A 15,475-nucleotide genomic window follows, 5' to 3' on the forward strand; every position below is an offset into this window, starting at 1 on the left:
ATTGGGATTTTCAAGGAGTCTGAAGAGTATGTGAAGAGACAAGGTCTTTTGCCTCAATCGTCTACTTTGTAATTTCTGCTGTAACTTTACTGTGGTACTTATATTGAGCGTATTTTTACCTTTACACCTGACATGTAGAAACTCAGTGTGTTCACATTTTCCCAGCTACCAAAGTGCTGGACTTTAAGTTCTGGTGGGTATTGGGGGATACCAAGAGGTTTTAGTATGATCTGAATCAGCAATGAAAAAAAAATGCATCTATTTTTGTGAAGCCAGATTTTTAATGTTAGAATATTTATCACCCATGAAAATAGATGTGATAATTTCAGCATTTTAACTCTGGAGAAGGCTCTGAGCTCACTCTCTCATTTCTGAGGCACATGTCCAAAGTCATTCCTAAATGAGATTAGATTTCACCAAACATACTTTTTAAGCATTTGAAAGAAGGTATTTTAAGTAAATACCAAAGCTGGTGAGTCTTCAGGTTAAAAGTTATAAACTGGTTTACATATATTTTTCAGGTACACTGTTTAGTCAAATCTGACAGTAGTATCAAACAACATGTGAGGAGCACATACTGAAGTAGAAATTCTTGTTTATGTTTAGTATTGCCTGTACAAAAAATTTAGGAGCCAGCAGGACTTGTTAAAAGTTTGCTGAAGCACATGAGAGGAAGTGGTTCAAGTTGAAACCAGAAAATAACCTAATGTTGGGGGAGAGGGAAAGAAAAATACTTAAAAGTATTGGGTTTGCTCTTGGGGGTTTTTTTTGTTTTTGTTTTTTAATCAGTGTCACCCAGGCATTTCTCTACCATTGCTGGTCTAGTCATAACCCATAACTTGCACAAAGGGGTCAACAGTATATATTCTGACAACATATGGAACATCCCCAATGTTACAGTAACTCCTGTTGGCCATAGTATGTGCCTTGTGATGTTGATGCTTACAAAGAAAGAGATGATGCCTTTCTGTTACTTAAGTCCTGATCCGAAACAGAAATCCATCCAGTTTGCCATAGCATTTTAAATGATGGGTTGTTGAATTTGTATGACTTTCACCAAAACCTGAGGAAACCCTCATGTAAATGGGAAATAAAGCTAGTAAGTCCTTGCTACTGTCAACAGCACCAGCGTCTTGTCACCTTAGGAAGAATGAAGAAGATGAATACCTCCGTCATTGTGGCCTAGCAAGTGACACCTTATGCTGTGCTTTGAAAAGGGACCTGTAAAAATAAACTTTGCACTGGTGTATCGATCTTTATTTATAAGCATTCCTGTTTCAGATGATGGTTACTGTATAGTAAGGCATTTGGATGACGTAGAATCAAAGAGCCCTCCCTCTTCAGTGGGTTTTCTGGGTCAGTGACCCCATTTATTTCTAGTCTTAAGACTTAAAGTATAAAATTTCCTAAGAGTACACCTGAGCTGGCCTTCAGTTGGTTCAGATATTTTGCCCTTTCTCATTAGGCCTAGTACATTATATTTTTCAAATGTTTTTTAAGTATTTTTACCAAGCAGCTACTAATGAAGGCTGTAGGAGACTTTAACATACTTTTTCCAAAAATCAGTATATTGCATTTTCCTTTTCCAGCTAATTTTGACCTCTCCCAATATTAGATACTAATTATCTATATATTAGTAATACATATGTGTATATGTATTCATAACAAACTTTAGTATGTGCTATTCTTCCATATATATATATATATATATATATATATGGTATGTAATAGATCTTTAAGAATGCAGGTCAGTTGTTACTAGGCCCTCATGTTGAGTTTCTCACAGGTAAGCTGGCAAACACCACGAAATCTGAAGATTCTGGATTGAACTTCATTCACTTTGATTCAGGCTCCACAGGAAACAAGCGAAAATAGAATGCCATCTTCTACATTACTTTATATATATTTTATTTTTGCTTTCTTTTAGGTACTCAAGGAGTTGCCCCCGGCCCTGTAATTGGGCTCCAGGCACCATCCACTGGTCTTCTTGGAGCCCGACCTGGCCTGATCCCACTTCAGCGCCCTCCAGGAATGCCTCCGCCTCACTTACAGCGATTTCCCTTGATGCCACCTCGTCCCATGCCACCACATATGATGCATAGAGGTCCACCTCCAGGACCTGGGGGCTTTGGAATGCCTCCACCTCATGGGATGAAAGGCCCCTTTCCACCTCATGGCCCCTTTGTTAGGCCTGGCGGAATGCCAGGGCTTGGGGGCCCAGGGCCAGGCCCAGGGGGTCCTGAAGACAGAGACGGAAGGCAGCAACAAGCACAGCCACAGCAGCCGCCACCGCCACAGCCACAGCCGCAGCAGCCGCCACCAGCGCAGCAGCCACCACCAGCTCAGCAGCAACCACAGCCGTTTAGAAATGATAACAGGCAGCAGTTCAATTCAGGTAGAGACCAAGAGAGGTTTGGAAGAAGATCTTTTGGAAATAGGGTGGAAAATGACCGGGAACGGTATGGGAACCGTAATGATGATAGAGATAATAGTAATCGTGAAAGGAGAGAGTGGGGAAGAAGGAGCCCTGACCGGGACAGGCACAGAGACTTGGAAGAGAGAAATAGACGCTCTAGTGGGCATCGAGACAGAGAGAGAGATTCTAGAGATAGAGAGTCTCGTAGAGAAAAGGAAGAAAACCGAGGAAAGGAGAAGCCTGAGGTGACAGACAGGGCAGGTGGTAACAAAACCGTTGAACCTCCCATTAGCCAAGTGGGAAATGTAGACACTGTTTCAGAACTTGATAAGGGGGAGTCTGAGTCTGCAGTTGTAAAACCTTCTGAAGAGTTACCTGCTGAGGCTACCTCATCCGTTGAACCCGAAAAGGATTCTGGCTCAGCAGCAGAGGCTCCTCGTTAGAGACTGGAATTTGTCAAAATGTGACAGTGACACTTCTGGAGTGTAGAGCTTGAGGTGTACAGATGCTGTATTATATTTGCTCCTGCTATATCACAGCCCCTCAGTAGTTGGTGGGGAATTGTAAGCAATTTGATTGCTTCCCTTCTATTTAAAAATAGCCACAAAATAACAAAAAATACTGAAAATATGAATAAATATTACCCTTTTTGCTGTAACTTTTTAAAAGTTTTGACTTTAAAAAGTTTACAAATCGTAATTAGAAGTGCTCTCTATTTTTTTTTTTTTAATTTAAGACAAGGTAACGGTGAAAGCTCCTCAAAACAATAGGGATGTTTTTAATAAACTCTATTTTCATAACAAACTTTAATGTGTGCTATTCTTCCTACACTGCACTAAGGTGGAAAAGGATTGTTCACCATCAAAGTTTGAGCTGTTAATACTGTATTGGGAGTCTAAATTAGACTTGTTTATTTGATGGAAATAGACATCTTTATGTAGTTCTTCTCAAACACTTTCATTTGTAATATTTTTGAATTTTAGCCTTTCAATCATAAGGTGTAAAGGTTAGTTTTAATGTTAATTGAAAAGCTTGTTAGTTTTGCAGTTCAATCAAGGTTATCTTTTTTGCCATTGGCTTTGTGGTAAATGTTGCCCTAATTAATTTGTAAAGAGAAATTTTGCTGGGGGAAAACTGGATCCCAAACTACCCGATTGTACTATAGAATTATCTGATTGCCTGGGTATTACTTATTTAGAAGGTTGAGTGTTTTCTTACCATCCCATTAAATTTTTCAGAAGGGTGAAAGAAATCAAGGTTAACATTTGCAACCTAAAAGCTTTTTGTCTTATTTTATATGTTTAAGGACTTAAATGCAACCTGTTGTTTCCTTATAAGCCTTGACTGTTGCCTTTCTTTACCATTTTTTAAACTCCCCTGCTGGGCAGAGGTAGACTGAACTTTTTGTCACATACAAGAACATATATTTTCTTTTGCTTAAAATTGTTGGGTTAACTAGGAAAAATAGACGTAGGTTTCCAAGAACTATTACGTGAAGACATCCAAAGCCAAATCAAACCTGTATCTAAAAAGTACAGAAAAGCAGTTCCACAAAACTGCTTTCCCCAGTGCCAAGGAAAAGACCTGTTGTTACACAATCCAAGTATTTATGGCCTTGTTTTTTGTTTTTTTTTTTTTTTACATTTTTAAACTGTCCTAGTTTTGGTACATTGAGCAGGTAACTTCTTTGCCCTCATCCCCAGGTGAAGCTGCTTTATTACTTTGGTTTTTAAATAGTAGTCTAGAGCAAGATCTTTGTTTTGATGGGGAGAATGTATCTAGGACAATGTTCTTGTGTTCCTGACTTGAGAAAATCCAGGTTGATATCTACACTTGAATTATAAAACTTGTCCTTCGTTTGTTGGCCCACCTGAGAGGTTTAAGAGTCCTAACTGAAACTGCTTCTGTAAAGAAATCTACATCTGATTATTTAGTGTTCAGATTTCAAGGACTTAAAACCCAAAACCCGTATTTTCAATTTTAAGTATTGGAACCACCCTATTTGCACATGACAAGACCTCCCCCCAAAGTACTAAGTGGTAGTGATTACACTTGAGGCTTTGAAGGTCAGAAGCGAGGCCCAGTAGGAGTCTTCTCCCACATACGTGCACCAAAATTGTACACTAGTGAAATCCATTACAGTTTTTAAATTCTGGCTGTGATTTTAACCACTTCTGAGGATGTTTTTTTTCCTGAGGATGTTTTATCATCAATTTTAATACTTTGAAAAACACTACAGATTGTCTTTTAATAGGTTAAAATTTACAAATTTGGCTTTTCCTCTCCTCACCAATATCCTACATTTGGTAAGTGTACCATATATTTATGATCAATCAGAATTGTAACATTTCTTCTGGTTTATCAGAAATAATATTCTACAGTTTTCAGTTAATGAACTGTAATCCCCAGTCAAACCTGAATTATTTCATTTAAAATCAGTTTCTCATAGGTACATAGTATTTACAATAAAAGAACTAGACTTAAATTTAATTGGATGTGTAAAATCTTAAGGAGCCATAACATTTCCTTGGTCCCATCTTAAAATGCTACGGTATCTTTCTTTACACGGCTAATCTGAAAGCAGACTGTGCCAACCTCTACTCTTATTATAAACTAAATAAATGTTCATAGGTGTAAGATATGTGGAATACGTGCCATTTTGGCAGGTAGGTGAATTTTTTCTTAGCTGAGGCTATAACTTGCTGTTCACAATTTTGCTACCAGTTATCAAAGGGTTCTCTCAAACCATAACATCTACTTTTTAAAATAAACTTACCTACTTTTTGAATAAAAAAGCTAAAGTAGCTAATCAGGGAGACCACCTTAATTTCCCCCAAAGCTGACAAAAAGGAGATGAGATCTGTCCAACCAAGATTCCAGTTGAGGTTAGTGTTAGCTAAAAGACCAAGCTGCTAAAAATTTAAACATCTTACCTCATTTAAAACACTTTAAAAAGCGACCTCTATGAGACGGAGTATCTGCTAACATATTAATTACTAAATCTGTTCCGTTCAAGCTCTAATGTAGGAGTATGAAGAGCTAATTAAGAGTTTCAACTTGGATATTTTAATAGGTTAAGAATTCAGTGCCATATGTTGTATTTGTTTATTGTGGGCTTGAATGAGAATTGAAGAAATTCAGACAATTAAGTTTAATACCCATATATGATTAAGCCTGGCAAAATACAGAGATCGTTGAAACATACATTTTAACTGAATAGGAGTTTTATAAAATTATACAAATCTTCCAAGTGATCATAAATCAGTTCTCATTACAGGTACTTAGAGCAATTAAAAAGTCACACAAATTACACTTTTAAGGTTACAATGTTTAATGTTTATCAAGTTAAATTTCTACAACTAGCAAGATAACATAGGAGTTAACTAGAACTCAGATCGCATCCTAGGGAATATTTACTTGGCGATCCCAATGACACCACAAGCCAAACGACTCCCGGCGTTTCCTGTCTGTGTACTTTCTTCATTGTCACCTTTGCCCAAGTCATCTCGTTTCTCGTGGACCTTTAAAAAGTTTTAAGAACATTAACATAACTTAGCGCTATCAAGTGATCACCACCTTTTCCCAATACCCAAAAGACAAATTTTAAGAAGCACTTAATATTAGGAAAAAAACCATGTTCAAATAATCCTAGCAAGGAAATATACTAATATTTAAACTAGTGGTAAACAACAGAAACTACTACTCAAAGCTTTTTCTTGATGATACCGACTAAGTTCATTATAAACACTAGGTATGTGTTGCTATCTCTAAATGAAATACTAAAAATCCTCCAGGTGAAATTTTAGTAGCCTGAGTTATACTATTAATAATCACTGTTTTGAAAGAAAAAAAAAATGAGTGAATTTTTAAAACCTCAAAAATGTGCCTAATGAAACTATAAGTCTTAAGTAATCCTAAAAATATCTTCAACTATTTAAACAATAGTATTTTAAGATTTGGCTCCTCAAACATTGATCAATGATTTTTCTGCTTCACAACTATAGCGGAAGAAAACTCTAGGGTCACCTGGAAGGAAAGGACTACAGAGCCTTTAACTGTCCTCTTGGGCAGGCAACACAGAGCCTACGCTACTTGGTATCTGCGAGAACCAGATGCAGCTCCTGTGGGTAACTCTGGGCAATGGCTTCCCACACATTAAACAAGTGATGGTGACTTGCAGACATGAATAAATACTAATACTGAGGTTCATCTCAGATTTTACACTTAAATGTTCTATTTACAAGGGGGACACTAAATTGTGGCAGGAAAATCTGGCCATCTTAAAACCAGAAAAGACTACTTCTGTTTCCACGATACAGATCTAATATGACCAAATGTAACCTACTTAACCATCTTATCTTTGCAGAACAGTGTCATAACCAACCTACATCATTAATTCACCTTCATTGTAAGCATCCAATAAAATAATTGCCCTTCCTAATCTGAACTAAAGGTACAATGTATGTGGATCCTTAGAAACCAGGATTAACAATCATGAAATCGTGAAAAGATAGGTCTGTGTATTAGAAGAATTGGTATGCATATCCTATCATATGAAAACTCACCACCATGGTGCGGCCAATGATGGAATAGTCTCCTGAGAGTGCAATCAGAGAATCTTCTATGGACACAATGGCCACGCCATCCTTGCCAGCAGTCACATTGCCCAGGTCTCCAACATGCCTAACAGTGAAAAAGCATCAGTGATTAGGACTGATTCAGGCTAGTTTGTGAGCTAAATTAAAAACTGAGTCAGATACAGAAGGGTAGACTAAGAAGAGGTGGACATAGTATGTATCAAATAGGACCCACTCCTGCAGATTGAGTGTTTTGGAACATACACAAAAACTAGAAACAACCTGACATTCTAGACACATTGTTCTTCAAACACAGCTTCAAATGTACAAAGTAATGCTCTGGGAAGAACTGTGGGATGGGGGCACATCTCTAACTTCAGAGGTAAAGTACCAAAGGGTAAACTCTGAGTTACTGAGTTATGCCTGTTAATTCTCGGCATGGCTAAGAATGCTATGCCCCAACGCCTGTTATAAAGATAAATTAATCCCTGCCCTTAAATTTAATATTTTCCTGAAAGGCTCTCAGGAAACACACATACAAATGGACTCACTGAATTTTCAGTATCCAATTTTCAACTACAAGGCTTCCTATGTTTCACAATGATGGTTTATGTTGCTAGTGGTTGACAGTACTGTTATTCATGACATTTCCTGTATTAGTTCCCTTTGGCACTTGTATTAGTTCTATATTCAATAAATGCTACAAAACCAATTCGTCTTAAGTGTCCCCATTTGTCAATTCCTCAGCCCAGGGAGTAAGCTACTCCAACACTTGGGAGGCGGGGGGGTGGGGGTGGGGGGACACGGACACTTGAGGGACAACAAAAAGAGCAGAGGTGGGGAGGCCTACTCAGTTCTGCCAGCGTGCAGTCTGCAAGTACACCCGTACTGACCCCAAGCCACTGCCATAATTTTAGTAAGAGTTAAGCACTTTGTCACTTACCTCTCTTGATCTTTTGGCCCACCATGTTTTTTGGACAGAGGATTAAAGTGAGGACCTGCACTAGTACAGCCTATTTGCCCGAAAAAAAAAGAAAAAAGCTGAATTATGAATTCAGAATACCAAAAAAGAAACTGGCCATTGCTAAAACCTCAAATACAGAAAATACATACATCATGACTTCTAGGTTCATAAAAACAGGAAGCAACACTTCAGTATCAACAAAATGGGCAGGCAGTAGAGACAAATTTGAATTAGTGTGTTAACACCGATAGAGATAATACCCTTCTCTGGGCTTTGGTTTCTTCGTTGCTCTGTAAAATAAAAGGGCTGGGACTTGATCTTCATGGTTCTGCTTTTATTAAAATTTCATGATTATGGTCTAACTTATAAGGTAGCCTACCTTAACTATAAGAGACTAACCTCCCTAGCAACATACTTCCAGCAACTACTGCTGGCGGCCTCTACTTGGTGCATGCAGAATATAATGGCACCTTGTATCTAAGGGCCAAGGCCACTGCCCCACAGAATTCCAAGGGGTGGCATTCAGAATATATTCTGTAAAAATGGCACTTCTGTAATTCAAGGAAGGCCATTCTCACAGAACACAACCACAACAATGCAGGACGTTCTTTTGTGACAGGCTTTCTTCACTCAGCAGGTGATGGGAAGTTTCCATTGTTTACAGCTTCTAACCCAACTCCCCCAGGGAGAAGACAACACAGGTTATGAGAAGTAGCAGAGTAAGTCAAAGACATAGGCAGATGTCTCCCAAAGCACAGGGGCAGTAAAAAAGAGCAACTTGAGGAATTTTAATCATCAAAATGAACCAAAGCTGGTCATTAATCATAATTTCTAGAAGAACCAAATTATAGAACATAAAAACAAATCCAGCAAAATGAATCCATCAAGTTATCAGAAAAAGTCTAAACACCAGGTTACCTGAATATGGAAAATGATGACTAAATGCATTTTACCCCGTAAGTTTTCATTAAGTCGCTTTCTAATCCCAAACTGAGAAAATGAAACTCAAACAAAAGCACCAATAGTTTACATTCTTTTTTTCAGATTTTACCTTACTTCTGTCCCCCTAAGGCTCCTGTGTTAAAGGTAGGGAGCTACTCTTAAGCGGTAACAAAAATAAATGCAGACCCTGGGCGTGAAGCACTCACCCTTGACCCCCAGCTCACAAACACCTGAGATCACTATGGAGGATAAAAAGGTAGCTTAACTTCTTATTTTCTATTCTCTTAAATACTGGAGACTCTTATAATCAAAATATAATCATGATTTTTAAAAAATCAACTTCTGGGACACCTAGGTGGCTCAGTGGTTGGGCATTTGCCTTTGATTCAGGTCTTAATCCTGGAGTCCTGGGATCGAGTCCCACATCGGGCTCCCACATCGGGCTCCCAGTTTCTCCCTCTACCTTTGCCTCTGGCTCTCTGTGTGTCTCTCATGAATAAGTAAAATCTTAAAAAAAAAAATCAACTTCTTCCCTTTCCTTTCCACACTTCAACAGAGTCAAAAACCGGCTTTGTGGATCATTTCCCTAAGGCTGACCTTAGTAATCCTATTGACCTTTTTTTTTTTGGCATGTTGAGGATTTTCAATGTTTAGGAGTAGCTCTACTCAGTCCTATCTATCATACTAGATGAAACAAATAGAGGAGTCACTAGACCAACATAACACCCACCTTGTGTATTATCTCCAAACTGATGGACGTGGAATCCATGCTCGCCTTCAGTCAGCCCTGTAATGGTTCCTGATACCACAACAGGCCCACTTCCCTTCAGTCAAAGAAAAGCACAAAAAATGAGAGAGCCAAGTACTTCTGAACAAAGAAAACAGCTGTATTATCTTTACCAATCACAAGAAAGTGGAAGGAACATGGACTTGAGAGTTTAAAAGATCTCACCCGAATCCTAGGCCCACCACTTTCTAGCAAGCTATTTAACCATTCTAGGCTGGGGACCCAACACAAGGGAGATGTGACCTTGTTCTAACACTCACAGCCCAGGAGCCCTGCAGCCCGTATCATGATTAATAAAATAGCACAGGGAAAGCATCTAGCAGTAGGGCAAGGAGAGTGAGCACTAAGGTGGTAGGTTTACAGACTTCATAGGATTTGACCTCCTTACAATGAATATGTAATGTGAAAAAGTTACTTCATAAATGCTTTCAAATACGTTATATTTGCACTCACTGAATAAATGTATATACATCAAACTTTTTTTTTTTTTAATTTTTATTTATTTATGATAGTCACAGAGAGAGAGAGAGAGAGAGGCAGAGACATAGGCAGAGGGAGAAGCAGGCTCCATGCACCGGGAGCCTGATGTGGGATTCGATCCCGGGTCTCCAGGATCGCGCCCTGGGCCAAAGGCAAGCACCAAACCACTGCGCCACCCAGGGATCCCTACATCAAACTTTTTAATCCAAATGTCAGCACACCATATACCTTGTTTTCTTCGTGCACTCTTCCATAGAGCAAACATACAGATTTGCCACCAAAAAAAGAAAAAAGACACCCTGAAAATGTCCAACTGGTTACTTACTCTAGGATCCCTGTTCTCCACTCTGCCATTAGAGGGTGATTTATCAGTTCCCGGCATAAATATTTTTTATTAATAGAAAATCCCACTTTCCCTGGGGGACTGATTCTGGTCTAAGCAATTGTTTTCTAAAGTCATTTTAGGCCCTCAAACCTAAATAACCTTTCTGCTCAAGACCAAAAAGGGGCGATAAAAACACTAAAGCAGAAGGAGGGCGCCTGGGTGGCTCAGTGGTTAACCACCTGCTTTTGGCTCAGGTTGTGATCCTCAAGTCCCACATCTGGCTCCCCTCAAGGATCCTGCTTCCCCCTCTGCCAGTATCTCTGCCTCTCTCCCCCTGCGTCTCATAAATAAATAAAATCTTAAAAAAAAAAAAAAAAACGCTAAAGCAGAAAAACACACAGGTATCATGATGCAGGTAATGGTGATAGATAATAGAGCTGCAGGGCTGCGTACAGAAATAAAGAAAGTTAACTATTACAGCTAAGAGATCTTAGGAACTAAAATAAAACATACACAGCATCCATACCACACGGTAATATGATGACGGTGTCTTTGCTTTTAGCTTGGTTTGCTTTTTAATGGCCGGGGCCAACAGTTACAAGACGTGCTTGCCTTGAATTTTTTGCTTTCCACTGGATAAACACTGTTACTCAAAGAAGTAGTGTGGTAACTGCTGTCCTTCTTCGCTTTTCTTTTTGAAAATACATAGACTAGGATTCTTCTAAGTACAAGCTTTAATTTTGGAAAAACTAAAACATGGAAACACACTGTGTTACCAACATCACAGGGACAAAAGGGCAGGTTTTTCCAAGCCTCCATTAATGGGTAATGCACAGAGCACATAGGAGCACTTCAACAGTAACCTGTCTGGGTACAACCCTATAGGGACCAGGCTGGCTGTTACCTTAAATGACTAAAACAGGTCAGGGAAGCAAAAAAGAAATATAAACTTGTCCTGCAGGGTGCTGCCCTGAGCTAATGAGGGCTCAGCACGGGCAGATCTCCAAATTTTTTCAAGGGAAGCTAGGAATTTGGACTTACAGCTGAAAATTTCTTATTTTTAAAGACAGAAAATTAATCAACAATTTTAAACCCTCTATAAAACAAACAAATATGGCTCATTTCCAATTTAACATTCTTGCATATTTGTAGAGCTGTAATGCTTCACTACACAAGGATCTTTTATCAGGTACAAACAGCACCACCCAAATGAAGTTTGGAACTTAAAATGAGGGAGCCACACATGCTACTCAGAGAAGGTGGGAAAACTCAGTTATGCATGGATTCACAGCTTGGCTTCTGAATGTAATGCCCAAGCTAGTTCTCCATGGCCAGAGGGATTCCCTCACCCCCACCCCCACCCTTGAGATTTCTCTGGTACTGGCCAAGGAGGGAAGAGCAAAACAAAGTCTGGCAAATGAAAACAGCAAAATTTAGTCAAATGACAAAATGCCATTTGCAGAAAATCTGGAAACCACTTAAAGGAAAGAATTAAGCTCCCTCCCATAAATTTCAAAGATTAGTTTTCCTGTTCCTGTCCTCTTACATTTCTGTAAGACACTTTGAAGGTTAAATCTCATTCATATGTTAAATATTATGATCATCAAGCCAAATACAACAAACAATTTTCCATCAATTCCTAACTTCACTAAGATTTGGGGGACAAGTCTTACCACAAGCACCTTCCTTGTAAAATGTGTTCTGCAGTATTATTATTTCTGTACACTTTATTTTTTTACCATCTCAGTAATGGGCCTGTTGGTAGAGCAATTTCAAGACCACTGTACAGAGAATTTGGTTAAATGAATGCCCCAACAGAGTCAAACGGAACTGTCCACACCACCTGACTTCCAACTCCCAAACCCCATCCAGTACCCTCTACCAACATTAGTTCTCAATCTTTTGTGCAAACTAGTACTTCTGCGAAAACTTTAAAAACAGCAAAGCTCAGACCACACTCTGGCAGATTTTGATACACCTGGAGTTGGGCCCTGATATCGACATTTTTATTAAAAAGCTCCCCAGGGACGCCTGGGTGGCTCAGCGGTTTAGCGCCTGCCTTCAGCCCAGGGCGGGATCCTGGAGACCCGGGATCGAGTCCCACGTCGGGCTCCCTGCATGGAGCCTGCTTCTCCCTCTGCCTGTGTCTCTGCCCCCCTCTCTCTCTCTCTCTCTGTGTGTGTGTGCGTCTCTCAGGAATAAATAAATAAAAAGAAAAAAGAAGAAAAAAAAAAAGCTTCCCAAATGAGCCCACTGTGCACCCAGGGTTCAAAAAACAAAAAAACAAAAAAACCCCACACACAGGTCTGGAAAATAACCAACAAGGGAGCCGTTTATCTCTCTGGCTTCTGGAGCTTTGGAGGCGGAAAAGCTTTATCCAATGCCATCTCCTTTGCCTTTACAGCCTGACCCTGACCTAGAGCAACGGTTACCAAACTTCTCTGTAAGGTGCTACCTGAGGTCTCTGTCCTGCTAAAATCAAAACCAAACCGGAGACCAACCTTGAAAATTCCCTGATCAGACAAAACCAATTTTAGTCACACAAGCACAGCTTAATTGGCTTCTTTTGCAAGCCTGACTCGACCTGGGTCATTTCTTACGCCGCTGGAAATCCTAAGCCAATGGTCACACTGTTTCCCAAGGTCGGTACGTGGTGACCGCTAACCAATTTCTCATCACTTAAGAAAACTACCGTGACCCCCGTCCCTGCCTTCTCCCCCCATTTAAGCCGCTTTAGGACAATATACAACCCCCACCCACCCACCCACTTCCCCCGCCCCATCCTCACTCCCTGTTTTTGGTCTGAGTGCTCCCGGGTTCACGACTGCCTTCCGGTGTGCGCACAACAAACTTTTACTCATTGCTACTACTTCAGGGATTCGATGGTTTCATTTCTGACTTTTGAGGCAGTCACAGGAGTCTGGTTTCCCAGGACCCTCGGAACTCACCAGGCACAAGCCACCCCCTTGGCTCCGGGGGCTGCGCTGCACCCGCCGCGGGACCGGCCGTGCCCACGGGCTGCGGGCTGCAGGCTGCAGGCTGCGGGCTGCAGGCTCCCGGGCGGAAAGGCAGCCCCGACGCGGGGTAACGGCTGCGCCCAGCCCCAGGTGGCCCTGCCGCACTCCCCACCCCCACCCCCGACCTCAAGGGCGGGCCAGGCCCGGGGCTGCGCCACTCCGAGTCCGCAGGAGCCTCGGGACCCACAGCACGACCCCGCAAGGAGGGGCCGCCAGCTGCTGCGGAAACGTCCCGTCTCGGCCCCCGGGGCAGCCGGCCTCGCCCTCCGCCGCGGGCCCCCGCACGCCCCGCACCCGCGGGGGGCGGCCGGCGCCCCTCCCTGCGCCCCCGCCCAGGCCTCGCCACGCACCGCCGCCCCCGCCGGGCCCGCCCGGTGACTCAGCACTCGGCCGCCGCCCCGCCGCGGGGCACAGGCCTCGGGCGGCGCGAACCCGCAAACCCGGCGCGGCGGGGGTGTGACGAGGACCGCGCGAGGCCCGACCGGACGCCGCGCCGGGGCACAGGTGCGCGGGCGCCGCCCCGCCGCCGGCCTCCGCCCCCGCCCTTGCCTTCTGCACGAAGTGGATGGTGCCCTCCACCGGGCCCTGGCCCTTCAACACGCACACGGCCTTCATCTCCATGACTCGCGAGGGCGGGCGCGCTCCGGGCCGGGCTCCGACGGCGGCAGGAGTCCGAGGGCAGCGGAGGACGCCGCAGCAGACGCCGACGCAAACCGAGGCGGGCGCGCCGCGCGCTCTTATAGGCCGGAGCGCCGCGCCCCGCCCACCGCAGCCCGGAGCCAATCGCCGCCCGCGCAGCCAGCCCGCGCCCCTGGGGGCGTCGGCACGTGAGTGGCCGGGAGGGGCCGGGGGGCGGGACCACGGGGGCCGCGCGGGGAGCCTTGCGCCCCGCGGCGCCGGCTCCCTCCGCCCAGCGGCTCTAAAACGCCCAGAAACATGGAACTGTGGAAAAATTCGGCCTTTCCCTTCCGATCCGTACGTCCGCGAGATTGCGAGAGCGAGGTATCCGTGGCGCGCCTTCGGTATCCTAAGTCGCTTTGTTTGCGAGTGTCCTTGGTGATACGAACGTGGCGAAGACGGCCGCATCCGTTCCTGGGAGATGGGGGGCGCGTCGAGCCGGGGGCTTTCGGCCGTTTTCATTGCTTGTCATGGTTTTTTTTTTTTTTTTTTGTGGGGGGGGGGGGGTCCGGGTCTGTGTGAGGTCGGCGCGTCACAAGCCCCGGCCTCCCCCTTTCTTCGGTGGGTCTCCCCGCGCCCCGGGTCCGGCCGGCGGAGTCCGCGTTCTCTTCGCCCTTCCCTGTGTGACGAGGCCGCGGCGCGCGCCGGCCTGGGAGCGCCCCTCGTGTGTGGTCGGGGCCCGCTCCTGGGCGGGCAGACTGATCCCCCCAGGCGGGAGGACTACTCAGCCTTCAAGGGAGACGTTTCAAAAACATGTGAAATGAGCCGACAGGGCGCCTGAGAGGCCCAGTGGGCGAGCGTCTGCCTTCGCCTCAGGGCGTGACCCCGGGGTCACTGCATCCTGTCGTCGTCGTCCCCCTCCCCCCGCCCAGGGTGTGACCCTGGAGACCGGGGATCGAGTCCCGCGTCGGGCTCCCTGCATGGAGCCTGCTTCTCCCTCTGCCTGTGTCTCTGCCTCTCTCTCTCTCTCTCTCTCTCTGTGTCTCTCTCATAAATAAATAAATAAAACTTAAAAAAAAAAATCCTTAAAAAAAAAAAAAAAAAGAGGTGGGATTACAGCCTCCGGTCCGTCTTTCCAGACGTTTCTGAGCACCCAGTGAACATGTTTATCCTCAGAATACACAAAAAATAGTTTGTACTGTTTGCTTATTTCATTTCTTTAAAAGATTTTATTTATTTATTCATGAGAGACAGAGAGAGAGAGAGGCAGAGACACAGGCAGAGGGAGAAGCAGGCTCCACGCAGGGAGCCCGACGTGGGACTCGATCCCGAGACTCCAGGAGCACACC

At 43.6% G+C, this 15,475-nt stretch overlaps 3 protein-coding genes across 5 annotated transcripts in view; 2 read left to right on the forward strand and 1 right to left on the reverse strand.

Moving 5' to 3' along the window:
* Positions 1 to 7,705, forward strand: part of SCAF4 (SR-related CTD associated factor 4) — a 63,311-nt gene extending 55,606 nt beyond the window's left edge. For both annotated transcript variants that reach the window (XM_072740866.1, XM_072740865.1), the window contains exon 20: positions 1,928 to 7,705. In XM_072740866.1, the coding sequence (XP_072596967.1) occupies positions 1,928 to 2,859 (932 nt within the window). In that variant the 3' untranslated portion in view covers positions 2,860 to 7,705. The remainder of the gene's footprint in view (positions 1 to 1,927) is intronic.
* On the reverse strand, positions 5,508 to 14,242 carry SOD1 (superoxide dismutase 1). The gene is made up of 5 exons (XM_025985131.2): positions 14,058 to 14,242; positions 9,630 to 9,723; positions 7,937 to 8,006; positions 6,982 to 7,099; positions 5,508 to 5,937 (listed from the first exon to the last, which is right to left on the reverse strand). The coding sequence occupies exons 1-5, from the start codon at positions 14,127 to 14,129 to the stop codon at positions 5,830 to 5,832; spliced, it is 462 nt and encodes a 153-aa protein (XP_025840916.1). The 5' UTR covers positions 14,130 to 14,242; the 3' UTR covers positions 5,508 to 5,829.
* A 116-nt stretch (positions 14,243 to 14,358) lies between these two features.
* The window catches only part of TIAM1 (TIAM Rac1 associated GEF 1), a 474,570-nt gene continuing 473,453 nt past the window's right edge, over positions 14,359 to 15,475 (forward strand). For both annotated transcript variants that reach the window (XM_072740856.1, XM_072740854.1), the window contains exon 1: positions 14,359 to 14,510. The gene's annotated coding sequence lies outside the window, so the exon portion shown is untranslated. The remainder of the gene's footprint in view (positions 14,511 to 15,475) is intronic.

Source organism: Vulpes vulpes, chromosome 15 (assembly GCF_048418805.1).
Source record: "Vulpes vulpes isolate BD-2025 chromosome 15, VulVul3, whole genome shotgun sequence".
NCBI lineage: Eukaryota > Metazoa > Chordata > Mammalia > Carnivora > Canidae > Vulpes > Vulpes vulpes.

Excerpts from the sequence above, each read along its gene's own strand:
- SOD1 (XM_025985131.2), bottom strand. The coding sequence starts at position 14,129 with ATGGAGATGAAGGCCGTGTGCGTGTTGAAGGGCCAGGGCCCGGTGGAG. Across the intron at positions 8,007-9,629 it reads GTTTGGAGATAATACACAAG|GCTGTACTAGTGCAGGTCCT; the intron begins GTGGGTGTTATG and ends TCGGGCAAATAG. Across the intron at positions 5,938-6,981 it reads TCATTGGCCGCACCATGGTG|GTCCACGAGAAACGAGATGA; the intron begins GTGAGTTTTCAT and ends AACTTTTTAAAG.